At 35.1% G+C, this 27,479-nt stretch overlaps 4 protein-coding genes across 5 annotated transcripts; 1 reads left to right on the top strand and 3 right to left on the bottom strand.

The window, feature by feature from the left end:
• Positions 1 to 572: 572 nt before the first annotated feature.
• On the top strand, positions 573 to 11,369 carry LOC125189249 (transportin MOS14-like). Its single transcript, XM_048086543.1, has 24 exons — positions 573 to 808; positions 3,408 to 3,485; positions 3,606 to 3,668; positions 3,914 to 3,961; positions 4,032 to 4,178; positions 4,925 to 5,056; positions 5,350 to 5,390; positions 6,075 to 6,166; positions 6,973 to 7,100; positions 7,306 to 7,381; positions 7,743 to 7,863; positions 7,940 to 8,039; positions 8,741 to 8,822; positions 8,861 to 8,977; positions 9,396 to 9,519; positions 9,604 to 9,685; positions 9,760 to 9,848; positions 9,926 to 10,000; positions 10,097 to 10,151; positions 10,213 to 10,332; positions 10,421 to 10,513; positions 10,595 to 10,740; positions 10,882 to 11,059; positions 11,142 to 11,369. The coding sequence occupies exons 1-24, from the start codon at positions 686 to 688 to the stop codon at positions 11,367 to 11,369; spliced, it is 2,538 nt and encodes an 845-aa protein (XP_047942500.1). The 5' UTR covers positions 573 to 685.
• Positions 11,364 to 12,950, bottom strand: LOC125189103 (ATP-dependent Clp protease proteolytic subunit 2, mitochondrial-like). Its single transcript, XM_048086304.1, has 2 exons — positions 12,568 to 12,950; positions 11,364 to 11,838 (listed from the first exon to the last, which is right to left on the bottom strand). The coding sequence occupies exons 1-2, from the start codon at positions 12,875 to 12,877 to the stop codon at positions 11,420 to 11,422; spliced, it is 729 nt and encodes a 242-aa protein (XP_047942261.1). The 5' UTR covers positions 12,878 to 12,950; the 3' UTR covers positions 11,364 to 11,419.
• A 631-nt stretch (positions 12,951 to 13,581) lies between these two features.
• LOC125186842 (transcription factor MYB1R1-like) lies at positions 13,582 to 15,120 on the bottom strand. The gene is made up of 3 exons (XM_048083308.1): positions 14,836 to 15,120; positions 14,305 to 14,513; positions 13,582 to 14,174 (listed from the first exon to the last, which is right to left on the bottom strand). Exons 1-3 carry the CDS (start codon positions 15,086 to 15,088, stop codon positions 13,800 to 13,802), a joined length of 837 nt encoding a protein of 278 aa, XP_047939265.1. The 5' UTR covers positions 15,089 to 15,120; the 3' UTR covers positions 13,582 to 13,799.
• Positions 15,121 to 19,571: 4,451 nt separating this feature from the next.
• On the bottom strand, positions 19,572 to 27,189 carry LOC125190619 (protein FAM135B-like). 2 transcript variants are annotated; one of them, XM_048087962.1, is made up of 16 exons: positions 27,062 to 27,189; positions 25,718 to 26,159; positions 25,529 to 25,614; positions 24,544 to 24,698; positions 24,074 to 24,138; positions 23,720 to 23,914; positions 23,209 to 23,263; positions 22,417 to 22,620; positions 22,166 to 22,299; positions 21,766 to 21,955; positions 21,590 to 21,649; positions 21,247 to 21,498; positions 20,807 to 21,065; positions 20,524 to 20,729; positions 20,360 to 20,410; positions 19,572 to 20,283 (listed from the first exon to the last, which is right to left on the bottom strand). In XM_048087962.1, the coding sequence occupies exons 2-16, from the start codon at positions 25,972 to 25,974 to the stop codon at positions 19,993 to 19,995; spliced, it is 2,460 nt and encodes an 819-aa protein (XP_047943919.1). In that variant the 5' UTR covers positions 25,975 to 26,159; positions 27,062 to 27,189; the 3' UTR covers positions 19,572 to 19,992. The 2 variants fall into 2 exon arrangements, with proteins under 2 accessions (XP_047943919.1, XP_047943920.1); XM_048087963.1 differs by having other exon boundaries at positions 25,718 to 26,164; positions 27,062 to 27,183.
• Positions 27,190 to 27,479: the final 290 nt, after the last annotated feature.

Consider the following 27,479-nt stretch of genomic DNA (forward strand, 5'->3'; position numbering starts at 1 on the left):
AACATTATTATTAAGACAATCAGACGTAATAGACTATGCTACAATTTAAAAAATTTATTTTAGTTTATCATATAAAAACAATGTTTAAGTATTATTTCAATTTTTAATAAATTAAATTTTAAATATTCTTTAATATTTATGACTATATTTCTGAAATTACCAATAAAGAGTACTCCCTCCGTCCAAAAAAATAGAGCAATTGATGTAGAATTGATGTAGAATTTTAATGTAGAATTTTAATGTAGAATTGATAAAGTAACAGAGAAAGAGAAAAAAATAAGTGAAAAGTAGTATTAGTGGAATGATGTGTAGGGTTATTATTTGTTGAAATTTTTTGTTAGTGGAATGTTGTGGAATGATGTGTAGGGTTATTATTCGTTGAAAACTTTTGTTAAAGAAATGATGTAGAAATGATGTAAAGGATTACTATTTGTTGAAAACTTTGGATAAATGATTGTGCCCTATTTTTTTTAGACTGTCAAAAATAGTAAATGTGTTTTTTTTTTTTTGGACTGATGAAGTATATTATGAGAGGAGAGGAGAAATGAAAGAAATTTATTTGAAACAAAACACAGCACAACAATTTAAAACAGGAGCTTGACTACAGAGCAATCTTGGTCACAATTCATCATCAATTCATCTGTTTGTACCCACCAATCAATCCGCTGCTACAGAAGCACACATTATGGAGCTGCAGAACACTGTGAAGGAAGCCCTAAACGCGCTCTACCATCATCCGGACGACGCCGTTAGGATGCAAGCCGATCGCTGGCTTCAGGATTTTCAGCGAACGATTGATGCTTGGCAGGTGATTATCGCGGAGATTGCTTTCTTTTTTTAATGTTTCAACTGATTTTCGGGTTTTTAGTTGTGTTTATTAGCTGGTGATTGTAATGAGGATTTTGAGTGTCGTTTCATATTAATTAAGCAGTGTTTTTGACCTCGGATGCGAATGCGGCTGTAGAGGTTTATCTATCTGAATAATCTCGTGTGGAATAGCATTGACGTTATTCAGCTGAATATTTTGGGGTTTTAGTGGAAGGTGGTGTGGAGTAATTGGAGCGTGTCATGTTTTTGAGTTGAAATTAGTTTGGTTTTTGACTAGTATGTAATTGGTGTTTGATGGTGGAGTCTTGTTTTTTAGCACAAATGGCGTTCTAATATGCACTCGATAGTCAGAAGTTGCTGATGCCTCTGTTCATACATCATGCATGGTTGGGTGTCATGGTATACTTATGAAGTACGGTTTGATCCATGAATCTGTGGTTTTTGGCATGGTTTTAGATATTGCATTGGATGCACAATATTTAGTTTTTTAAAGAAAATGTGCAACTTTCAAGTGCATTGTGATTTCATGATATCTTCTTGATGCGAAAAACAGAGTTTGAAGCTGTCATCTAAGCAGCTTCCAGGCACTATGATTTGACCTAGCCGGCCAGATTAGGTGCCTCCAAAACCTATTGTAAAACCTATTTCAGTTTTGGAAGCTTGGGTGGCTTCCAAAACCTATTTCAGCATTTTTAACAGATTCTTGTGTTCTTTTTTGAAATTTGTAATATTGTAAAAAAATAAAGAGAAAACAACAAAATTAACAGTGGTATTAGTAAAATCTGTTTGCAGTGTTCTTTCCACTTTGGTTCTAGGTGATAGTCTACTGCCTGACTGAGATGTGATGTTGTAAAATTCTAGAAACAGTGGTGGTAAATAAATTGTTGAATTTAAATAAAGGTTGGGAAGAATGGACTTCTTTTTTAAGGTTTATATCGATACTAAATGTGTTACAGACTGCACTCTATAGTCCACTAAGAGTCGCCAAACTAGAATGTCTCATTACTTAGTGGAACTTCATTGATAAACGTCCCAGACTTTGAATTTTCTTGGACTTCTTTAAGGATTCCTTCAACAAAAACAACTTTCATCAACCAAGTCGTATTCTTAATATATCTTATAAATGTATGGCTAATTGGCTATCTGCTACGAGCTGTTGGCTTCTCATTAGTTTTTTAACTAATAGATATCTGTGCATACTCGCAATATCATCAGAACATTGATAGTTCTGTTTATTGTTTAACCACATGGTTAGCATAATGTGGCAGCAAATGCATACCTCGTTTATTTTCCAATTTCTCTGATTTTTAGTGATCTTTTTCCCAAATTATTCGAGTGCTTAATATTTTTGGTGTTATTTGGTGCCTGATATGTCTGGCAAGGCTATGTGGTCAATCATTACTTGCTTGATAATTTAAACTTCGACTGCTCCGCATCTCGCAAGTTTCAAGTAATGTATATTATACCTTAGAAGTGGATTTCAAGAGCTGAAACGCTTCTGACAGATATAGAATCCTGACATAGATCTCTTGCATTAGAGCAGAAAGGTGAGAAAGTGAGTGTCAAAGAAGCACTGATGAACTAATGGAGAGTTTTGGAGAAGTTGTTGGACATATATTATATGTTTATTGAGAAGTTTACATTCACGTTTGACCCTTAAAGTGATCCTACATATATGGGGTAACAAGTGATAGTAGCTCATGATTGCCAGATAATAATTCTATGCAACATGAGCTGTCGTTAATTTACAATGATCTAAACAGAGAAATTGATGCCTCTTTTACAAGAAAACTCATGGAATGAACCTCACAATGATCAGGTGATTATTTGAGTTTTGTGGTTATTGTTCACAAATCAGTTGGCACCCAATTAGCTAATTAAAAGCTGATGAAGTTATTCAGCTAATCTTTAGTAGCATACTGATCCCATAATTACGACATCTTATCTTACTAATTAATTGGTCTTCTGAAAAATTCCCAACACAAGGAAATAAAGTTTTGGGGAAGTACAGTTGTACTTAATATCTTAATTCTTATCATCTTGATAGAGTCCCATATAACTTTGTGTCTCCATTTATTACAATCTGGGACTCCGGTAGAGAGAATCATTACAATACATTGGAGCTGAGCAATACTGCTATGTCTACTTGTTTTGAAATTTCTATAAGAGCTTCTTATTACTAAGCAATTGAAATCATCATCCCAGTGCTGTTTCTTGCCATTTTTAATTATTTTTAAAATAGTTGCTTTTGTGGTCTGAAGTTGTATGGAACAATTTATCCTGGATGTGCAGTGGGTGGATACTCTTATGTCGTTGTTACTTCAGGTGTGTACTATAGAGATATACAGACTATCACCGTTTGTGGGTGCAAGATACTTGAGGAATCGCCAGAAAAAAGTGAAATTAATATGATCCACTACTTCTTTCTTTCCAACCTCTCCTCATTCTAGCATTTTCCTATAAAATATTAAGGGTGATGTTTTCCCACTCGTCCACTTTCTTGTCATTGTTACTGAAAATCAGACCTGTTTAAAATAAAGTTTGTTTGATATTTTCATGATCATGCTGCATGTGAATAGGTGGCGGATAATTTGCTTCATGATACTTCAAGCAATATAGAAACTTCAATATTCTGCTCTCAAACTCTGAGAAGTAAGGTAATTTAGTTCATTTTTAGGTTAGAATCAAGATTTTATTTAGTCTCTGATAATTATTTCTTCAAGAAACCAATGATGGCATTCCAAGATGAGTTTACAACTGTTCTCTTGTGGAAGCAGGTGCAGCGTGATTTTGAAGAACTACCTTCTGAAGCTTTCCGCCCTCTACGGATTTCTCTAAACGTAAGGATGTACTGTTAGCTTGTGGATTTCTGGTTCATTCCACAAAGTATTCTGTGTTAACTTTTCTCTTTTCCCTGAAAATGTGTTGCAGCTAAGAGCTTAAGTGGGTATCATTCAATTCTTTGTTCAGTCTTTTGTCATTTATTTTGTTGTATTATGCCTGAGATGCTACATCTGTTTTCAGAACAATCTTTATGAAAACCATGATAGTTGCCGTGTTTAAATTGTGTATTTATCTTATGCAGACTTTACTGAAATCTTTTCACAAGGGACCTCCTAAAGTTAGGACTCAGGTAAGTCTTCTGTACTTCAAATGGTTAATCATGTCTTAATTCAGAGAAAGCTGAATGTTGAGAGATATAGATTAGCCTTGCTGTGGCTGCATTGGCTGTTCATGTACCAGCAGAAGACTGGGGAGATGGTGGTATTTTAAACTGGATAAGAGATGAGATGAATTCGCACCCTGAATGCATACCAAGTTTTCTGGAACTTCTGAGAGTCTTACCTGAGGTACATCAAAATACAGATATTTAGAAATCAGTTATTTTCCATCTCTCTCTCTCTCTCTCTCTCTCTCTCTCTCTCTCTCTCTCTTTCTCACACACACACACACACACTCGCATATTCATACACACAATTGATGCTTTATGCAAGGTTTCTTGATTGGCAGATAACTGTAACCATCATAAACATGTACTGAATATAGAACTTGGTCCCTGACATTTTCTTGTTGAGAAACCCTTCTGCTTTAGCATGTTAATTTGAAAAAAGTAAAACCATTTATGGCATTCGGTTACATGTCACAATGTCCGTTATATGCGCCTGGATTCAGCAGTTACGGTCAAGCTTGACTTGAATTAATGGCACTAGTTAAAAGTGAATGTGTAGATTGGACAAAGTCAGGCTCGTTTATAGATATTCTTGTATAAATCAGTGCCCAGTACTGCAAAAATGGTTACACTCTTCAGTTTTGTTTTGATTCATTGTTTTAATTTAATGTGTAATCTTTGGTGTACAGTACACCAAAAAACCCTGAGTCAATCCCTTTAGCTCAATGGTGTTATGACAGCCCCATGGCGCGTATTGGTTAAAAATGACGAATTGAAATTAGGGCTTGTTTGCCAATGTTTTATTTGTATTTCTCTTGGGAAGGGTGCGTGTTTGAACAGGAATGACTGCTTATCTAATCTCAAGCTATGACGAAGTGTGTGAAGTCCCCATCTTTTATTGGTTTCATAAATATTCCTTAAATCCAGGAAGTTTTCAACTACAAAATAGCTGTTCGTCCTGATAGACGGCGGAGTTTTGAAAATGAACTTGCTGCTGGGATGGAGATTGCTCTTAATGTCTTAACTGCTTGCTTGAATATAAATGGACTGTCGGAACAGGTATGCTTTATTTTTTGATTTTCTGCCGTGAAGTTCATACTTGTGGATTTGTTATAAATCCCTAAAATCTTGAACTTTTTGGATGTGTAGTTTGTTAATAATGAGTATATTAGGAATATCCTATAAGCTAATGGCTACAAGAACATCAACTAGTGGAAGTTCATATCTATTAGGATTTCATTGGTCTAATCCTTGTGACTCTTTGTATATTTCTTTTTTGAAAGTCATTTCATACATTCATGTCTTTGGAATTGAATTGTTGTTACCCTGTCTAAACTCCTAAAACATGGCAGGTGCTTGAGGCTTTTGCTTCATGGCTACGTCTAAGGCACAGGTATTCACTTCTTTCTACATGAAACGGAATCTAAACTGGAGCTTAATTCATGTATGTATGCTTGTTGTTCGCATTTTCTGTTATTATCGGATAGAGAATAGTATGCTTTATCATCTAGGTCTTTGTATATCTCACTTATCACTTTACAACAGAGAGTTAAGTGAAGAATGGCATGTTTATTTAAAATAACTCTCAACGTCCTGGATATTAAAGGGATGGCTTTTAGGGCATTTTGTCTTTCCAATGGATCCTTGAACAACTAGTCTACATACACCTTTAGTTCAGTGGTAGAAGCCCTGCATCTAGTGTATTTTATTCATGCAATCTAAGAAATTTAACAATAACATGCTATGAAATTAAAAATCATAACTATGGAAGTGTTGAAAAAGTATGAATGTTTAAAACTTCAGTATTGGTTGACACTGGGTGAGGTTATATTTTTTCTTGTGTAAGGAAGTGTTGGAAACTATTATTTAAATATATGCATGGATTATGGAAGAGGGTTATGTGCTGCTGCCTCTAGGGGGCTGTGGCCGGCGGGAACTGCCAACCCATCCTACTCAGGGGTATTTTCTGATTGGGAAGGGCTGAAGCCCCCTCCACTCCCCTGGTTCCACCACTGCTTTAGTTATATATTCACTGTTTCCATAGTGACATGTGAACTTACTATAACATTGGTTCCAGGATTCCAGCTTCAGCTCTGGCTACACATCCATTGGTGCTTACAGCTCTCTCAGGCTTGAACAGTGATATGCTGTTTGAAGCATCAGTGAATGGTTTGTGGAAGACACATGCTAATTCTTTCATCATTCTGTATTATATTACTCTTCAATCTCCTTGGCATTTTGTTATAGACTTCTCATGTTCGTTTTGATGGAATTTGGTTAAGTAGTTAGACATAACATAGTGTCTTTGTTTCCCAGGACTGTTGACTTGATTTTCTTTTCGCAATATATTTCAACTGGTTTATCTAGCTAAGTCACAGGGAAAGCATTATCTGAATGGAGATGAACTTCTATTATAAATGTCAGAACAAGTGGCCAACAGCTGCAACAATTAAAACTTAAAATCAAAGTGAAGGTTTGCCAGAATGAGAAATTCTTGGTATGAAAAACACTTAGATTCTTATTGGATTGATTATATATAGGCCATATTATCCTAGATTCTATATAAGCATGGGGTTTTGGATCAATGTGGGCAGTAGTATGATTCATACTCAACAAACTAAAGAGAGCTGCCATATTCAATGGGGAAGTTGATTCATTAAGGTCTTGAATGGCCTCAACACTTACGTATGACCTAGTTAGGTTTTGTGGTTGTTTAATTCAGAACATAGGTGAAGTAAATCTGGTGGTAGGATTCAAAGATTTGGATTTGGCTTTAGAAATTAACTTAACATATATACATATAGTTTAGAAATGCATAGGCAATGCAACACACTTCTTCCCGATTATGCTCTGTCTCTCTTTCTCTCTCTCTTACTTGCATTATGTTTTTCCAGTTGATCCAATTAGGTGCTCCAGGATGGTCATGAATATTACTATATTCAGGATGCTTATCTTTATCCATTATCTACCTGCAGTTATTTCTGAATTGATTCACTATACAGCAGTGAGAAACCTTGATGGAGTTGCTGCTCAGATGCCCTTAATTCAAGTACTTGTGCCTAGGATTATGAATTTGAAGCCTCAACTTAGAGATCCATCAAAGGTATTACATATATGGGGTCTGAGTTTTTTCCAATTTAAGTTGTGTGTTCTGTTCAGATCTGTAATTGTATTTGTTAAAGATGATGCCTATATACATGAAAAATATTTAACCACTTTGTAAGCCATTCAGATGCTTGAAAGTTTTACTTTTTCTTTGCAGTTGTATATGATATTTCTGTATGACAACTATTCACCACTGATCTCAGGATGAGGAAGATGTGAAGGCTGTTGCTCGCTTATTTGCTGACATAGGGGATGCATATGTTGAACTTATTGCTACTGGTATATAGCCTGCAATGCCTTACAACCTTTCTAACACTTGGTTCTTTACATATAGTAGTATACTTTGTGGAGGGTGTTACATATGCTTCATTAATTTGTGTTTTAATGATGATATATATGGATTTATCTGGATACATGTATTCATGTGTATGAACATAGGCAGAAACATGACATGAGGAATTGCTTCTTTTTTATGGGTAATGAATATATATTTCAAGGCCCCGCCACGGTGGATTCGAACCCGACACCTTTGGCCTCAGGGGCACCACTCTACCGCTTGGCCAACTCACACACGCGTGAGGAATTGCTTCTTGTATTGTAACAGGGTCGTCTTATAATTAAAATTATTTTTTCTCTTCAGGTTCTGATGAATCAATGGTGATTGTGCAAGCACTAGTTGAAGTTACTTCACATCCAGAATTTGATATTGCTTCAATGACTTTTAACTTTTGGCATAGTCTTCAAATGATATTAACTGAGAGGTATTGACATTTTCTATTCTAAGGCTATGTGTGTGTGCTAGATCATTATTTGACTGTGTAATTTCTAATCAATTAGGACTAATCATCATCCAAATGGTGACAAACCATCTGTTGAAGCTGAGAAGTCTCCTCAGCTGCTGGCATTCCAGTCATCATATGAAGCACTTGTTTCCTTGGTGAGGCTTTTCTTATGTTCTTCACATAATTTTAGGTTTGGGATTGGATTCGAGATTAAGTTTCTTCTAATACAAAATGTTTGCTTAGTTCTTTAAGAATGCCAAAGACTGGTAATATTATCTTTCTAAAATAAAATAAGAGCATTACATGAAACATCATTGCATGGTTTTCAAATGTCGTTGGTGTTTTTTCCCCATTTGCTTTTAGATGAAATAAATACATGCCAAAGATTCATGACAATGGTGAGGCAGAGGAAGTTACTTCTTTTTTTCCATGTAGGTTATGTAATTAGATGTAGTTAAATGACTTAAATTACAGGTCTTGAGGATTAAGCGCGGTAGAGGTTGGTCATGTTTTATGAAATTATGCAAATAGAGAAGTGACTTATTGTTTTGGTGCTCTTAGACCTTAAATCATAATTTCTCTTAGCATTTACATGACACTGAACAGCTACTTAAGTATTCTGGGTATCTTTGATCGTTAGTTTATGTGAGAATGGATTGATATTGAGGCAGCAGTGTTTTTTTTACTGTAATTGTGTGAGCATCGTAGTAATATCGTAAGGATATGACTGTTGACTGCTCCTTATTTACAGTTTCCTGAGTGGTTCCAAAGGTGATTACTAGTTTTTAAGGCTAGCTACACTCTTTTGTTCATGATAATGCTTATATGATTGAGCTGTCATCTAATTTTCTCTCAGGTTAGTGTCAAAGTTGAATATCCCCAGGATTATGCAGATCTTTCAAGAGAGGACCAGAAAGATTTTAAGCAAACCAGATATGGTACATTTTCTGTTTGATCTGATAATTGGTTGGCTGCATGTTTCCAAGCGGGTCTTCATTCTTGTCTACTCTTATAAATATTCTTGTCAGCGGCATGAGTGTATCAGAGGATACTGCAGCTGCTGCTGCTGTGGCTTTTCGTCATATATGTGACGGTAGATAGTCTTATTTGCTTGGCTTTTCATGTTTGTTTTCCTGAATAGTAATAGTTTACAGCTAAAACCCGACTTTCAATGATTTTTAAGCTTCTTATTTCATAATTTATGGTTTTTATTCTTGTAGTTTCTCAGATGTCATTATTGCTTTCTTCTTCACTGAATTGTGACCTGCGTCATCTCTAATAGGGTAGCTCTGAGTGATGGTCCTATCTGTAAGAGTTTGTGGCAAGGAATTTGTTGTTCTTGGATAAAAATGTTGTACTTTTTTTTTTCTTGAACAGGGGCATCTTTTATATTCTATTCTGTCCATATTTCACCTTATTGCTTTCTTACCACAAAACTTTATTCTTCTGTTACTGGGTTTTGGGTAGCTTTTTTTTACTTTAACTCTGCCTATAATTTTTTTGATATGTAGACTGCAAGAAAAAACTGTGTGGGTCCTTGGATGGTCTTTTTCAAATATACCTAGGGGCAATGATTGGAGGAGGCCCCTTCAAGGTTTCTGCTGAAGACTCACTGCATCTAGTCGAGGCTCTTAGGTATTAATGATTCTTATGACTTGTAGATAATGGCTGGTATATTTTTAGGCTGTGTTAACCTGTTTCAAAAATCTTTATCGACAGTATGGTTGTCACAGAACTTCCTTCAGAACATGCTAAAAAAGCCTTGGAGAAACTATGCTTGCCTGCTGTTGCTCCTTTACAGGTTAGTATTGTCTTAAGGAATCGGGCTTGTTTTGATGAGTTGTTGAGTAAGCTCTTTGCATGGCCAATAAGCAGGACATGATCAATCAAGGCCCTTTAGTGCTGGGACAGAAGCCTGCTCGAGATTTAACTGTTCATATAAACCGATTAGCAAATATATTTAGGTAAACAACATATATCTGTTTCAGTTATGTTAGCCATACCTTTGTACAAAGCTCAATTACTAATTATGTGAATTCAGACATGCGAATCATCCGGAGGCTGTTGCTGATGCTGTCCAAAGACTCTGGCCAATCTTCAAATCAATCTTTGATAGGTCAGTGCTAGATTTGTTCATTTGATAAATACTTTATTTGTCTTTCCTTGGGTACTTGATTCGAGATAAGTTTGAGTTCAAATATTTGTGCTGCAGACGTTCTTGGGACATGCGGACTATGGAATCTCTTTGTCGAGCGTGCAAAAATGCGGTGAGATTTCTGAACTATGGCATTTTGATGAGGGGTTATTGAACAAATTTTGCTCTTCTAGGTGAGGACCTCTAAAACGCTTATGGGAGTTACAGTTGGTGTAATGCTTGAGGAGATACAAGCATTATACAAAATACATCAACAACCTTGTTTCCTCTATCTCTCTAGTGAAGTTATTAAGGTTATTATTCCTGATACTTTCAGGGTCAATATTTATCTCTATTAGTTTTCCTTAACTGATTAACTTATATTCAAACCCTATTCTGTAGATATTTGGCTCAGATCCATCTTGTACAAACTATTTGAAAATCTTGATTGAATCCCTTTTCAACCATACGACATTTTTGCTTACAAAAATTCAGGTAATGTCTTCAATTTCTAACTGTCAGCTTTATTTGTTGAGATTGTGAAAATGTTATCCTGATTCTGTTACCCCCTGGCAGGATTTCTCTTCCCGACCTGACCTGGTAGATGATTGCTTTTTGTTAGCATCAAGATGTATTCGTTATTGTCCGCAATTATTCTTCCCATCTCCCGTATTCCCCTGTTTGGTGGATTGTTCTATGATTGGCATCACCGTGCAGCATAGGTTCTCTCTCTCCCCATCAAAAAAATATTTAGTGTTTAATCGGGAACATATTTCTTATTGATTTCCTTAAGCTCCTTTGTACAAAGAGCATGCTTTTGATGAACTACAATAAGGGATTCAAACTGTCACCATTTCACGCAGGGAGGCCTCCAATTCCATACTAAATTTCCTATCTGATGTTTTCGATCTTGCAAACTCTACTCACGGGAAGCCTTATGTATCCATTCGAGACAATGTGATTATTCCAAGAGGAGCTGTCATCACCAGAATTCTTGTAGCTGCTCTAACAGGAGCACTCCCAAGTTCGCGACTAGAAACGGTTATCTCTGACCCCCCGACAGATAAATGTTACCATTATAGAGGCTTCTATATGTTATGACACCAGTTTTCATTTCCTGTAGGTAACTTATACACTTCTAGCTATTACACGAGCCTACGGTTTAAAGACAGTAGAGTGGGCAAAGGAGACCCTTTCCTTAATTCCACCAAATGCAGTGACAGAAGTCGAAAGGTCAAGATTTTTGCAAGCTTTGTTAGATGCGACATCTGGTGCAGCTATAAACAGCCTGATGGTTCCAATCGAAGAATTGTCCGATGTGTGTAGACGTAATAGATCTGTTCAAGAATAAGGAAAGAACAATGGGATGCAAATCATAAACTGTATGATCTTACATTGAGATTAACTTGAGCCTTTATCTTTTCCCTCATTTGCTACAGCATCAGTCACAAGTGCAACTGGCCTCTCATTTATAACCTCATCTATAATTCCAAACTCCTTGGCCTCCTCAGCGGTCATGAAATAATCGCGGTCCATGTTTTTTTGGATTATGTCAAGTGATTGTCCCGTGTGCTTAACGTAAAGAGCATTTAATGAGTCCCAAACACGAATAATTTGCTTGGTATGGATACTTATGTCTTTAGCCTGCCCACTGTACCCACCAGAAGGCTGATGTATCATGATTGTAGCATTTGGGAGGGACCTCCTTTCACCCTTTGCACCAGCAGCCAGTAGGAGAGAAGCCATTGATGCTGCTTGACCAAGACATATGGTATTTATGGGAGACCTGATATACTGCATCGTATCATAGATAGCAAGACCTACATTATTAATCAGATGGGAGTTAGTCATAAAGTTTCCAGTGAAAGTTAACAATAAATACATACAATCTGAGCGATTAAAGTATGAAGGGGGCAGACAAATTAATCAAAAGAAGGAATTCTCCGCAAAGTGGCCAAAATGAAAAGAAAGAATTCAGTGTAAACCTTTCTTCACATTCAGTTGCATATGGATTACAAATTTGAATCAAAGTGGAGGTTTTTCCCCATGCTTAACCAAAGCTTGAATTTTCAAGACTATTATGTGTACTATCATGAACATTGATTGTAACTGTAACCCCTACCAAATTTGCCATACACATACCCCCAAACTAAACACACTCTGAATCCAACACATTAGTATTTAGCACAACTCACTCCAACTGGAAAATGGACGAAACCCCCATCGAATAAGCTTGGAAGATAGATGATTAATCCTGAAGCATAGCAGCAAGTTTATCAAAGCTTAAAACACATTCATGATTGCCTTCTAAATTCTGGGAAATTTCGACTAAAATTATACTACTACTAATCAAAGTTTACCACAGATATATCCAATTTCATTCATAAAGCTTCAGTTCCATGACATATAAACACTCTCGAAACTTCCTAGTTTCTCCTTACTCAAAAAAAACACTCTCTAGCGTCTAGCCCAGATTGGGTACAGTTCCTAAAATGAAAAAGGCAAAAACAATATTCTTTTGAAGAAAACGGGAAATTTAACAAATATACCAGCAGTAACAGCGCCACCCGGTGAATTTAGATACATGTGAATTGGTTTAGCGGGATTCTCCGACTCGAGGAAGAGCAGCTGCGCGACGACGACATGGGCGGTATCGTCGGAGATGGGGCCATTGATGCAAATGATGCGCTCTTTGAGCAGGCGAGAGAAAATGTCGTAGGCCCGCTCCCCTCTGGATGAATGTTCAATCACCATTGGTACCAAGCCATAGCACCTTCGACCGCCGGAGATGGAGGTGGCGGATGTTACTGAGGATTTGGCGACATTGATTAGATTCCGGGAGAAGAGGCCTCGCATCATTGCTAGGGTTTTGAATTTAAGTTTTGGGAATTCTGGTGGAGAAGATGAATGTGTTTTACTAGCAGTTGAGCTCTCTATATTTATTCATTTTTATATGCTTTGATTCAATAAGATAGAAAATACTAATATTACTCCACTTTCATTCCGTTAAAAAATACTCCATTTTCTTGAGTCGTAGTAGTAATATTTAACTCATTTTATTGATACTAGTTTTGAAATATGATAAGGAATTTTTTCTTCTTCCTATTAACTTGAATTATTTCTTTTTATCACTAGATTTAACGGTTTAATGTGTTTTACCTCAAGATTAATAGTAAATGAAATAATATTAATTATGGATGAATTTAAATGAAAAAGTGGGACTTTATATGGTTCAAGGAAGGAGTGGAAGTATTGGTAAAGAAAAAATTGTACTCCGCTAGAGGAGTAGTAGTACTCCGTTTGGTATAATATTACTAGTTAAAACAGAACTACTTGGTTCCGTTTGGTATATATTTTAAAATTCATTATCAAAAGAGTCTAAAATTCATGTATTTTACACTGATTTTTGTTATCATTACTATTATTCAAAATAATTACTAGTACTTCGAAAAATGATACAGTAGGTTTTTCCTATATCACACAGACTGTTAGAGTAGTACACATTTTCTAAAGATATCACAAAGAAGCAAGCAAATGAAAATAAGCAATTGACAAGAGAGACAAAACCAAAGCAAGAATCTTGAATATTACTAAGCATATATAACAAGGGTAAGTCCAAGATAATATATGGTGCCAGTCTGTACAGTGCGTAGATGGTATCAATATTCAAACAGCTAGTTAAGCAATCTATTTCTTTATCTATTTTTCTCAAGAATGTCTATGGTTATGATGTGCCCTCTTCTTCATGGGTCTTATTCTCCTTCCAAAAAAGTAATCTTCCTCAAGCAACACTTATGATGCTATCTCTGTTTTTGTAGCCAGACATGACCGGCAATGGCGACTTGTTCGGACCTGTGGAGAGGGACAGCCTCAGACACAATGGCGATGACTCGATAGGAACTTGCTGGTTCAAGTTCCGCTCAGCCATTGCTGAGGAAGGAGGATGAACAAACGTTGCTGATGACGGGAAGTTTTGACAGTTTTCCAATGTATGATTCCTTCCTTGCATTGATGATAGAACAGGATCAACGGTCATGGGGAATAATGGCATGGTTGAGCATACAATGGCATTGGATGTCAATGGTGGAGGCCGTGCAACTGGCTTAGCCGTGATCTGTTGCCGGTTTCTAGCCTCTTCCATCGGCTTTGCAGCAACCTAATTCGATAATTGTCATTAGATTACACAATAGTGAAAATATACACCTTTTTCAATCAGATTCATGAACCACATCACAGATAAGATTGTTATCAACACTACTAAAAGTAAGACAACAACGGTGGTCTACCGATTCAGTGGTGATGTCAAAGAGGCTAGAACGGCGGCGCCGGCCATTGAGGTTGCTCCGGCGGAGGAAGTACTTCTGAGCATGGCTAGCGACTTGAGTCGGCGTGCGAGTCTTGACATATTTCTTAGAAATTCCTTTCCAGTCTCCTTTCCCAACCTTCTGCAATCCAATAAGGAATAGCTTGTGCTCTTCCTCCGTCCATGGAGTTGCTGATAATTGAAAAAAATAAAATCACATCACTTCAATTGTGAGACCTAACCTATTAAGCAAGGTTAATCAATCCACAAGCACAATAGTGAAACCTAACTCCTTATACAATATTCGACTCCTAATTTTCTTCTTGTTTTTTCCGATTTCGAAAAATTTCCGAGCAAGTAAATACATTCAGATAAGCAAACTAAGGAAACTGATGACCACAAAAACTGGCAAAGAACAAATCAATAAATTGATTTTAATACTAAATCAAAAGGCAAGCAATTGAATAAAACAGAAATTGAAATTGAAAATCGAAGTAACAGAGATGTATCTAACCTCGCTTGCGTTCGAGGCGGACGCTGCCGGAGAACGGCTGAGGCGCTGCGTCATCCGCGGAGGCGTATCCGGAAGCTCCGGCGCCCTCCTTCCCCGCCTCCGGATTGCTTGTGTTACTAAGATGCTCGTATTCAGAAAGGTTATTCAAACTCACGGTCTTCCTCAACGGATCGACTTTCACTCTCACGCCTAACAGAATAATCTCACCGGCGGTGTGCGACATTGGAATTTTCCGTCGAATTTCGCAAAGCATAGAGGGAAAGTCGGTGAATGAAGGTGGGAAGAATGGGTCGGTTTTATAGGCATCGTGGCGGCCGTACAATGACTTGTTAAATTATGGAAATTTCCATATAATATTTTCAATCACTAAATCCGTGACATATTAAATTATGGAAATTTCCAAACAACTTAAATTGGAAGATGATATAGTATTCAATGACTAAATCTGCATAATATTTAGAAGCGGATAGGATAAGGAAAATTAGATGTTCGTTGGGATTATGTATGGAAATAAAGTTGAAATTCGTATCAAATCGCTGAGATTTTTTTTAAAAAAATTGAGGCTTCAAAATCTTGTAACTGAGGCTACTTTGATTAACAATAAACTTGAAGTTGCATGTTCTCACTTGAAAATAAATTTGGACAGTCCTTATTGCAACTAATATTAAGTTCGTCTCGCTGAACCTTGTATTCTCAAGTAAGGGTAGAAATACGGATATCAGTAGATATCCAATTCGAAAAAACCGGGTATCCAAACCCGAAAATCATCTAAATGTCTATCTAAAACTCGATCCGATATATTTTCGGGTACTCCAATACCCGCCCCGGGTATCCATACCCGACTAATAAAAAAAATCAAATTTTATATATTAATATAAATATAGAAATATTTAAATTGACTAATATCTTTAATGTTGCATTTATTTTGTACTATAAAACTATAAAAAATGGATCACTTTTATTTTAAAGTATATGATTATATTTATGAGGATTGGTTATGCAATATGTAAGTAAAATAATAAAAGTTACTCATTTAATTAAACTGTAGAAACAACCAATAATATAATTCAAAAGTCAAAATAATTTACTAAAATATAAAAACCAAATGAGTTGATTATGCAATACGTAAAACTTGAGAGTTTGGAGAAGTTGTGATCTAGAGTAAGAGAGATTAATTTATTTATATAAGTTTAGAGAAAGTTAACCTACTAAGTTATAATTAGTTAATAAATTAGCCTAGCTTTTGAAGCCTAAATGGCTAAACCAAATTTAGAAAATGCTTTAAATAATAAAGGAAAATGTTTTAGAGACATAATGTCTCCAAGCCATAATGCTATAATGAGGGTTAAATAGTAATATTACATTATATTTTATTTTAAATAAAATTTGTAATTTATAAAGGTTCTTTTTTGCCCCTACATCTAGAAAAGGAAAATTTGAATAAGGGGTATTAATTACGTATGATATAAATAAGATGACTTCATTATGGGAACTATATATATGGAAGATATGGATTAATATTCCAATACATTTCTATATAAGTTCGAAGATTATTTGTCTAAGGGAATAATTTTTATACATAGTTGATTTATTTATTTTTTTAATTTGCTGGAAAAATAAATTAATGAATGTATGAGTAAAAGTTTATCAATTTTTAACCTTTTTCCATTAATAAGAAAAAATAATAAAACAAATAATTTTAAAATATTAAAAAATCAAATGCTTTAATAATTTTACAAAAAATATAAATTTAATATTTGCTTTTTCGGACATATTAATTTTGGTCCGTCCACTGCAATCAGTACCCTTTTTATTTGCGGAAATTTGTTCACACTTTTGATTTATTGGTATATATTAAGTTTGTGATTTTGATTTTAGGAATTTCATAGATTTTATTGTAATTCTTTACAATCCCAAATTTAATTTCATTTAATTCTTCATTTTTGAAACGCTATAGTCATATCTTAATAAAAAAATATAATCATATGTTATTAACTCATTTATTATTTACTATTTTTAAAATTAAAAAAATTGAGTTATTATCACCATAATAAATGTATGACTTTGAATAAGCGATATAGTAGTGGGAGTTGCAAGCACTCATCTTTAAATAATTAAAAAAAAAAAAAAAGAAGATCTGCAATAAAAATGTACTACTAATTATATGATCTTTAGCATGCATAGAATTTTTCCATTCAGAACTGTTGCTGCTCATCTATTTGCGTTCTAGCGTAAAATAATTTGTGAAAATACATGTAGATTTTAAGAAGTTGTCTTATGAGATTACCAGGAATTATTGATATTCAAACTACTCTGGAAAGCTAATGCGGGTGAAATTTTATCCAATTAAAAAATTTCAATCATAACAATCTAAATAGGGAAAAATTTGATTCGCATACAGATTTCGAGCTGGATTTATATTCATTAGTAGTAATATTATAAATTTGAATGAAAAGGTTAATTGATCAAAGTGCGAAATATATTTTTAAAATAATCCTATTATTTATATCAAATAAATCATCCTATATTTAACACTCTACTCCTCATGGTATCATTTAATTTAGTTAATATCGATTCAAACTTAATATTTCAAAATTTTTATTATAAGTGTCACCGGCGAACGAAGTAATTCCAATATTTTGTCAAAGCACATTTTACCTTTGTCAGCTGTTTATTATCGAAATTTAATATATGCTAAATCTCACAGACAAACACTAAGGGTTTATTTATTTATGTGGATCGAGAAAGTACTATATGGAGTATATCTAAATCAATTATTGCTTCGAAAAATTTAATCGAGAACATAGAATTAACCAAAACATAATACCAAAATACTAATATCATCTTACATTTGTGTAATGAAAGCAAATAGATTGGGTTACCAAATTTAATACTCTATATCACACACAAAAGTGATCGAGATGAATTACTGCAGTGGTGTTGTATACCGACAGTCAAGATAATTAATTTATATCTTTAGTCTTTACATGTACGTGTGACATTAATTTATGATTAGGAAAACCTAATAAATAACATGACTACATATGACCTGATTCTAGGCGCAGCAGCCAATGTGGTACGATAATTATAAATTACTCAAGGTGACTAATGATCTAAATGCAAGTGAATAGTATAATTAATAAATAAATAAATACACTAATTGTAAACTGACACAACACCGTTGTCTTAGACAATCAAATATGGAGATCTGATGATTTAATGGAAAGCAATTAAATAAGTAATCTTCAAGCTTTGGGAGTTATTAGAAAACAGGGATGACCCCTTTTTCCATTAGTATTATTTTATATTTATGTAATTAGTAGTTCTATTTAAATTAGTTCATAAGAGTTACGTCATTTTATTTGATTGTGTAGTGTGTGTCCAAATACATCCTCTCAATTTTCTGTGATAATGTAACAAAGGAAAAAGGGAAATCGTGTAAAATAAAGGAAAAGGTGAAGTAGTGGTTATGTAAAAGACAAATTAGGGAAGTTACATCCGTTGTTTGTGCATGCTATAATCACAATGCCATTGCCTTTTGTCAACCAAAGTGAAAGTCAGGAATTATGAAAAAAGATGTAACTATCGTGATTATACAAGTTATATCGCCTTTTTCTATAAATTGTGAGTTTTCTAAATTAGTTGATTTTAAAATTTTAGTTATTCCTTCGCGTGAGTGAAATATTTTAATTATGTTGACATGTCTCCTTTTGGCCTTGATTGAATTATTTTATATTTTCTTCTTCACAGTATTGAACATGACTATATAAACAAGTGATTGCATGATGATCAAATTGAATTTTTTTTAAAAAAACTTAACTTTATTAGATGAACAAAAAAAGTTTTTATTAATTAATGCTGGTTAAAGTAAACAATGAATATCCACTAAACTTAATGAATCTGAAATGTGTGCCAATTGCAATATTCGACCCATAAAGAATTAAGGGGTTAGTTTTCTTGAATGTTGCTAATCTATTTTACTCATATCAATTTAATTATATATTAAGTTTAATTTATTTGAAGATGGATACTGAACTAACATTTTGACTCTATTGCAAAATAAATTTAATAGTCCACTTGGTTCAATGAATATCCCTAAAAATTGATAGTAAAATCGATCCATCTAATTAAAGTGCATATCAAAAGTGCTGCAAATTGTTCACAACACATTCCAATCATACTTTGTCGCACAAAGTGCTCTTTTTCTAAGCCAAAGATATTATATATCACCCTCCATCCATCCTATAAAATTAAAAATATTTGAGACTAACAGAATTTGAATGTATAATTAGTAAATTAAGAAAAAAATAGAAAGAAATAATTATTAAAATAGTAATATGTACTCCCTCCGTTTCTTCATAGTTGAGGCGGAACTTTTCGGTACGGAGTTTTAGAAATGAATGTTGGGTGTGTTAAATAAATAAATTAAAAAGTAAGAGAGAGGAAAAGGTTGAGAAAATAAAGTATAAAGTGAATAAAGTAGAGAGAGTAAAGTAGGAGAGAAAAAAATTACTATCATATAAGGAAACGACTCAACTATAAAGAAACTACCTGAAATGGTAAAATGATTCAACTATGAAGAAACGGAGGGAGTATTAGAGAATATGGTCTATCTCATTAGAGAAAAAAATATACCAAAAATAAAATAAAATAATTTTATAGAATGAGCCAAAATGGAAAGAGTCTCTATTTTTTTATGATAGAAAGAGTATTATAATAATGTACAATTAGCCCCGTTGAATATCCAAATTTGGCAAATAAATTTAATAATGTTGTTATAATACAGATGATGTCACATCTGCAACGGAGCTTTACATTAACTATATCATCAATTATCAGTACTATTATCTAAGTCTATGATACAATTTGCAGCCTTTAAATTACCTCTAAACAAAATGTTTTAATTAACCATGCTAAATTAATATTAAGATACATCTGTGAGGGGTCTCTACTTGAAACTACTCCATATACACTGCTTGTACCTGCCAATGACAAGCATGGAGGGCCACATCGCGTCGTTGGGCTTCCACACCACGCCATCCCCAAGAGCCGGTGACACTTGGACCCTCTTATAAAAAAATGGAGGTCGGATGGCGCTGAATACAGCTCATGCGCCCTGAGACTCTGTATTCAGGAGGAGAGATGCCCGTCTGTGAATCAACGGAACAGTTCCGGGAAAGACCACATTATGAATTTGGCGAAGATGTCCGTCTCCAGGAACTCAATGTGAGCAGCACGTCCGATCAAGGTGTTCAAGTTTCTTCTTTGTAAGGAGATGTCGAAATTGACATCACAGCGCAGCAACACACGGTGCTCGGAGGAAGGTGCTCGGATCTGGTCCAGATATTCGTTTAGCATCTCAAGGAAAAGTTTGCCCTTCTTCGAGTAGTCTCCTGAAGATGCAGGGCACATTTCGATTCTCGCGGAATGATATGGAACATAGCCATCCTGAGAATCAGATTACCAATGAGTTGAAAGGAAAAACAGAATAGAGGCAAAATTAACCAAGGAAAAGAGAAACTACCTGAGGTGAAGATAACAGAATTATGTTTTTGAAATGCTCCAACGTTTTTTCCTGCAAAATTTTATAATTCAAGAAAAGATTATTAGAAAACTCGAACATCTAACACAGGAATTCTATATACCATTTGATCCTTTACAGAATAGCAAAGACTTTTTAGGTTTCACCTTGCACAGTTTGTATAAGAACGTATTTTGCAGATCAGGATCATCTGTGAAAGTCAGCTGATGAATGCACTGTGTGCCTTTGAGCTTCTTCAAGAGCCACAAACCCCCATTGAATAACGAGTTCGAACTGTAAAGATAACCAAGATGTGGGCCAGATACCGAGACATACGTGTGCAGGAATCTCAGATATGGTTCCATAATTGTCTCTGCAGGGAAATGTGAAAATGAGCAATGGACAAGAAGTCAATTGAGTGAGTGTTCGTTAGAGCTTTAGTGTCTAAACCTGTGAGTGCAGTTCTTAGAATGATATTTCCGATGGAATGACCAACGAAGCTAAGTTTGATTGTTCTCAAGACCCCAGATCTAGACGCCTTATCCATTTTCTTTTTCACGAATGATACAACTTCTTGTGCTAGCCTCTGGCCCATTTCTCTGAAGTCTCCAGATGTTTTATCTTCGTTAACCTCCGACATAAGAAATTCTGCCTTTGGTTCTATTAGAAGCCATTGGTTTCGGACAAGCCGCAAGTCCAGATGATGGCCCTGCACATTGTATGAACCTTTTGCAATTATTAAGTGACAAATACACCAATAGCAGCTGACAGAATAATGTCTGTGATAAAATATCCTTTTAGAGAAGCCATAGCAACAAAACAAATGAACACAATGTTGCATTTCCATTGTCAAACTAACAAGTGAAGCCAACGAGCACCATAGAACATGCCTGGAATCCATGGACAAAAACTACAATCTTCAGGACACGACCAGTTTGATGAGTGGGGCCAGATAGCTTGTTTGAAGGGATAGAGTCAACTCCAGCAACCAAGCCGTTTGTATATTTCTGGTCCAGCTGATTGAAATAGAAATTTCCACTGGTTGAACGAACAGGGGCACTGACAACTCGCTCTACAATTACGATGGGGATGCGTGATGGGTCTCCAAATATATGCAAGTCTTGAATAGAACGATTATTGATCTGCAGTCAAGCGTTACATACTCAAAATCTTTGTATTGCTCAATCTCCAACCAGTGAGTGAGATAATGCCACAATCATAAAGAAAGCTAACCCTCATCTGTGCAATACTACGCCTATGAAGCTCCGCCCTCATAGCAGCAGTCTGAGCAGGCTACAGAGAGGACCCGAAAAATGTTAAAAATAAAATTTACACAAACTGACTTGTGTAGCTAATAAAAAAATTACTGAAAATGATAAGGAATGAAGTAGTTATGGTGATAGAATTACATCGCAAGTTAATTTCCGCACAGAGGATCCTCGACCACGTAAACCACGAATGGCGGTATCATCCACTACACTGCTCATATACTGATGGGGCATCTCAGCCTTAGTGTAAACCATCCAGATGGACCATTCAGCTTTACGATCAACAGCCCACTGGTTGCAAAGAGATTCAAGAATCTTCTTCGCGTTAGCCCTGAAATACCCACAAATTTTATAATTATAATTGGAGAAATTAGGTTACTGAGACAATGCAAGCATGTCTCACAACCACATAATTGCGAAGTAATATTCTACTACATTCCTAAAAGTTGTGGCTTCTCTATATTGCAATTGTAGCATGAACAATGCAGAATCAGAAACATGATTAGTAACTGACGAGAAAAAGTTTAACTGAAAGACAAACCTGTGGAAGTTTAAAAATGTACTCCACAAGTAATTCACTTGATTGCTTATCAAATCGAGTGACTTGACCAGCATCTCTTCAGAGAGTGAATAGAGAAAACCATCAGGCTGAAAATCAACTTTACCATTGTGTTTCTGCAAAAAAAGGAATATAGCAAAAGATTAGGTTGCAAAAGCTAACATGTTATAAAAAATAGAACTGATAGGGCCAAGGGTCGATCACAGTGACGGAAAGTTCATAGCGTGAAGGACCTGTGAAACTTCAAGGGGTTTGCTTGAAACTTGCACTCGAATTTCAGCATCTGACGAGTCCTGATCAGATCTTTGAGTGGTACCGAAAAATATGCTAGAAGAAATATCTTCCACTTCAATTGGTACATCAATAGCCTTGCTGAGCTTTTGTAGCTCTTCTAGAAGTATGTCGTGAGCACTTGATAATGCTTTGAAGAGCATAACCTGTTCAAAAGAATAACATAGCAAGAACTTTACACAATGACAAATGGAAAAGAATGAGCTTTGAAAGTTCCACCAGAAGCATACAATTTGCAACAAGTGACGAACAAGTCAAAAGTATAAGGCATCTAAGCAACAACACATATTAATCAGTGGAAGCTCATACCATCATACAGACTACTACCTCCATCCCACAATAGGAGTCTCATTTAGTGTGGGCACGGGTTTTAAGAAATGTAAAGAAAAGTTGGTTGAATAAATTAGTGGACTATGGTCCCAATCATATATATTAGTTTTATAATAAAATATGAGTGGAATAGGTTGGTGGAATGTGGGGCCTACTTACCATTTATGGTAAAAGTGAAAATGTGACTCTTACTGTGGGACGGACCGAAATGGCAAAATGTGACTCTTATTGTGGGATGGAGGTAATACTATTTTAAGACTAATAAAATATCATGAGTAACCAGATTCTAGAGAAAGCATCAGAGACAGATAGCAACACATGCACAATTGCACATGTAAGGGTATGAGTTATATATGATAGGCATAAGGAAGCAATAGAGAGATATATATCACAAGAAAACGTACTTGCTTTATTTTATTGTGCTCCACAGCAAGGTCATGTTTGTCAGATATAGGATCACTGGAAAAACAGAAGCTCTTGTTACTTCAACAGAATATAAGAAAGACTTTGGCAAAAGAAATACGAATTAAAGAATTATCTTTGTAATATGTTATATGTTCAACATCATTTTCTTCTCCCTTAATTCTTTTTCCATTAATTCATCTACATTCCTGACCAATGTCAGGATGTCCACAGTCCAATTATTTATCTAAATCGTGTCCTAAAACTTACTCATCCCTACAAGAGAAGTTTTACAACTCCTAAAGTATCAAAGCCCATGCAAACAGTGTAGCCTACAATGGAACATGCAATGGTAGATGATTTAAATATGAAGTCAGTGCTCAGGATTATGGTCCAAGCCCACCTAGGTGCATCAGACATGATCATCAGCAACAAGTTACCAACACTAAAAAGTGGCGGAAAAAAAACAGTTCTCTGAGACAAATTAATATGATTTAAAGAAAAGGAACGGACCTGGGTACCTTCAGCGAGGAAGTGTGAACCTCACTTTTCAGCAGGCTAGCATGTACACTTGTATCAACTAATACCGCGTGAAATGCATCAAAATGAACGGGACAGTAGGCATGCAACCCTAAAAGTGCTTTAGGAGGGAGTCGGAATTCATGGACTGCAGCAGGGGATGTATCCAAGCAAGCATCAACATTATACCTAGAGTATTACATTCAAATGACTCAGGCCAAGTTGAAATAGAGCTTAACATATTGGTTTATTATCTCCACTCACTATAACATGTAACAGAAAACAAACCAGAGTTGTTTCTATGTCACTTCACGAGAAATAAATTAAAAAAGAATTAGATCCGTTAACCTGTTCTCCAAAACAGGAGCATACAACAGCTCAAACTTCACAATAACAGCAGAGGTCGAAGGATCCTGGAAGTTGAAACAACAATTCAGATGCTATAAAAACTACAATATGAATAATATAAGTGAGCCTGCATGTGAGTATGAGTGAGAAACCAAACAAAAGAAAATATGATATTCCTGCTCTAAAACAGTGTCCTGCACAAGCTAGAGATGGCATAATAACAGTTGGCTCTAAACTCCACCTAAATGCGTAGTGGCATCATTTAAACAATTTATATCTCAGCTACATTCGCTTTATCATAAAAATCATTCGACTCTAAGTCAGCTATTGTTACTTCATTATAAACTAATTTTGATTTTATTTCCAGTTATTACACAAAAGGTAGGCCATCCACTTTATCTTTCTATGTTTGTTTCTTGACCTTGAGGAATTTATAGTACTCCAGTACACATGGATAACATAAACGTTACCTCAAGTTTGCTGAGAGATAAGTTGAAAGAGACCATCATTGCCAAAAGTATATCCTGTCTTGCATATCTGATGCGGAAAGGTTGTGTTGAAAAGCTATGGTCAGTGTCATCAATTCTCCACACACCATATATATCATCAGAACCCAAATCAGGTGCTGCTTCGGATACAGAAACTATGTCAATCCTTCCAGTTCTCATGATATTAAAAGAGAAGTCATTCCACTAACTAATCAGACAGCAAGCCTTTCCAGATCATTACAAGAGTTAGGGGTATATACATGAAAAGACTGCCGCAACATATGGCCTATTTGCAGAAAGCTACTGATTGAGTCATACAGTACAAAACGCCACTAAATTATCATCAAGAAAAAAACAGATTGACCTTTATTTATTTTCAAAAAGTTGCACACCAAAAATTCAGACTTGATGAAAATATCAATATTAATAAAAGATACAGAATCACAGATTGACCTTTATAAATTAAAGTTGATATCTAGTGGAGTAGTAAATTAAATTGGAAAACTAACACATATATCAATAAAGTACTTTTAAATTGTTCACCTAAGGTATAGGGCCCTAGAGGATATTTTGAATTTGTCAATTTGAAAGAAACCAAGTACAGTAGCAATGTTTTTCAGTAATTCCTAACTCAGCTCCACAGAATAACATGTCTAAAAGACATTTTAATAAGATGAATAACATGGACAAGGTGGACGGAAAAAAAACCCGCCTTGACTTTAGAGAGTTTGAAACATATAATAAGCACACAGCTTAGTATCGACTAGATTCATGGGGGTTTAATCTCCTCTGTCTAATTCTTCCGTCAAGTTCATAAGAGGGGAGAACATTAGAATCTGGGAGTTATTCTTCATCCAAGCTCATATAACAGTGAACTATTAGAAAATTTGCAATAGCAAATATTGCAGAGCCATGGATACCTCACAAGACAAGGGATCTACCAATTAAGTAAATGCTAGGAAATTACCTTCATATTGAACTACTCTTGCTGGCGTTCCAAAGGAACCAGAATCATCATTCTCCCACCTAATTGTTATCTTAAGTTGATACCATCTAAAATGTCAAAAAAAAAGCAGATAGAAATTATTAAATGCAAATAAGCATGCCAAAAAGGTTCAACAATGGAGTATAAAAGTTAAACTACATTAAACCTCACCCTTGCTGAAACAAGTCAAGGTTGTGAAATCGATGGATGTATATTGAAATCTCATGTATAGCCCCTAAAATAGGCAATTTAAGTGTTTCGCTTTTATGTTTGAGATTGATAGCATTCAATGGAGACTTGTGAGGCTGAACAAACTTTGGCTGATGTAAGGATTTGGCATCAGGTCCCTTCAACCTCCTAGGACCCATCGATGATGATTTATTGAACCCATTGATCATCCATTTGAGATGCTGAAGTAAAACTGACATTTATGATATACTTCCCAGGTAGAAGTTAGCATCCCTCCAGTTCATCAAATCAAAACACAATTCTTTATTGGTTTAGATTTTTTATGCATAGTATAGAAGCTTCATGGCTGGGAAAATGACATTGAAAACATTTCCCCCCGACTATATAAGTGTCTCTAAAAAGCAGCCCCTTCACCAGAGATCTTCTGCACTATGATATAAATACCTCATCATTAATATTAAATAAAATGAGGACTTGAGAAGAAATACAGAGTAGAAACAAGACACTCGACGCACGAGTTTTCTAAGTGTGTTACTGTGCACATCGTACAAGGATATACATTTCTCCTTGGCAACCGAGTTTTCTGCGAAACTATTGATACAACCTTAAATAATGTTTTTGTAAATTGATTGACCAATCGGTCTTTATATTACTTAAAACATCTTCTTATAGCATCAAAGATACTCTATAATTTTTTGTTTTCTAGAGCTGATACTCAGTCATCAGTCAGTCAACAATTCACTCACTACCAATCAAAATTAAAAAATCAATAGGTTATAAATCCTAGTACTAAATTTCATATGAAAGAACTCAATACATCAAATCCTCCCACCGCAAGCAGCATCAGTCTACAACAAAATTCCAGCATTACTCTGTCTGACTATATGTAAGTAAAAAGGATCAAACAAGATCAAAACTTTTGCAACCGTCAAATTGTGGGATAAATACATAACTCATACAAAATGTACCACCTTTATTTCATATTATACAAAAAGTTTGAAGTTTACATAAATCATACAAAAAGTTTCATTTGTGTTTCAGTTTAGTAGATTCCGTTATATGTATTTAAACGTCTTTAACTCTTTGTCTATGTGAACTTACTGCATTCGGATACTACTAAAACTCACTAACTTCAGTCTCACTACCAAAAAAAACTCATATAATTAAACTCACAATCAAATACTACTACTCAGCATATCCAAATTGCTACAAACAACAATTAGAGGTGAAATTGAATTCAAAACAAATGAAACAAGCAATTAGAAAAACATTTCGAGGCATTGGCAGTTGAATCCGCTAATCTCAATAACAAATGAGTTGGCAAACCTGGGAACGGGGCCTCCGTTCACCTTAGCAGTTGAGAGGTATAGTCGAGAGAAATAAGGAGCTTTGATCCTCGCAGTCGCAGAGAGAAGAGGGGAGTCTTCAACAGTAAGGTCGTATTTGGGTAGCTCAGTTTTCTTAAATTTTTATTTTAATATTTTCTTTCACTTTTTATAGCTGAAATTATTGGAGTTGTGACTATGCTTTAGGAAACATTTTGTTATGGACACATATTAACATACACCTTACATTTGGATGGATGCTGAAATTATTCAAATCCGAAATACTAATTTATATCCAATAAAATTGATCCTCTTCTTTTGACCTAAGAGAGAGAGAATAATAGTAGGTGGATTTCAAAAAACCACTTCAAATACACAAATTTTTATTCATGTAAATTGTATGTATAGTATTTTTTTTT

The sequence above is a fragment of the Salvia hispanica genome, chromosome 5 (genome assembly GCF_023119035.1).
Source record: "Salvia hispanica cultivar TCC Black 2014 chromosome 5, UniMelb_Shisp_WGS_1.0, whole genome shotgun sequence".
NCBI lineage: Eukaryota > Viridiplantae > Streptophyta > Magnoliopsida > Lamiales > Lamiaceae > Salvia > Salvia hispanica.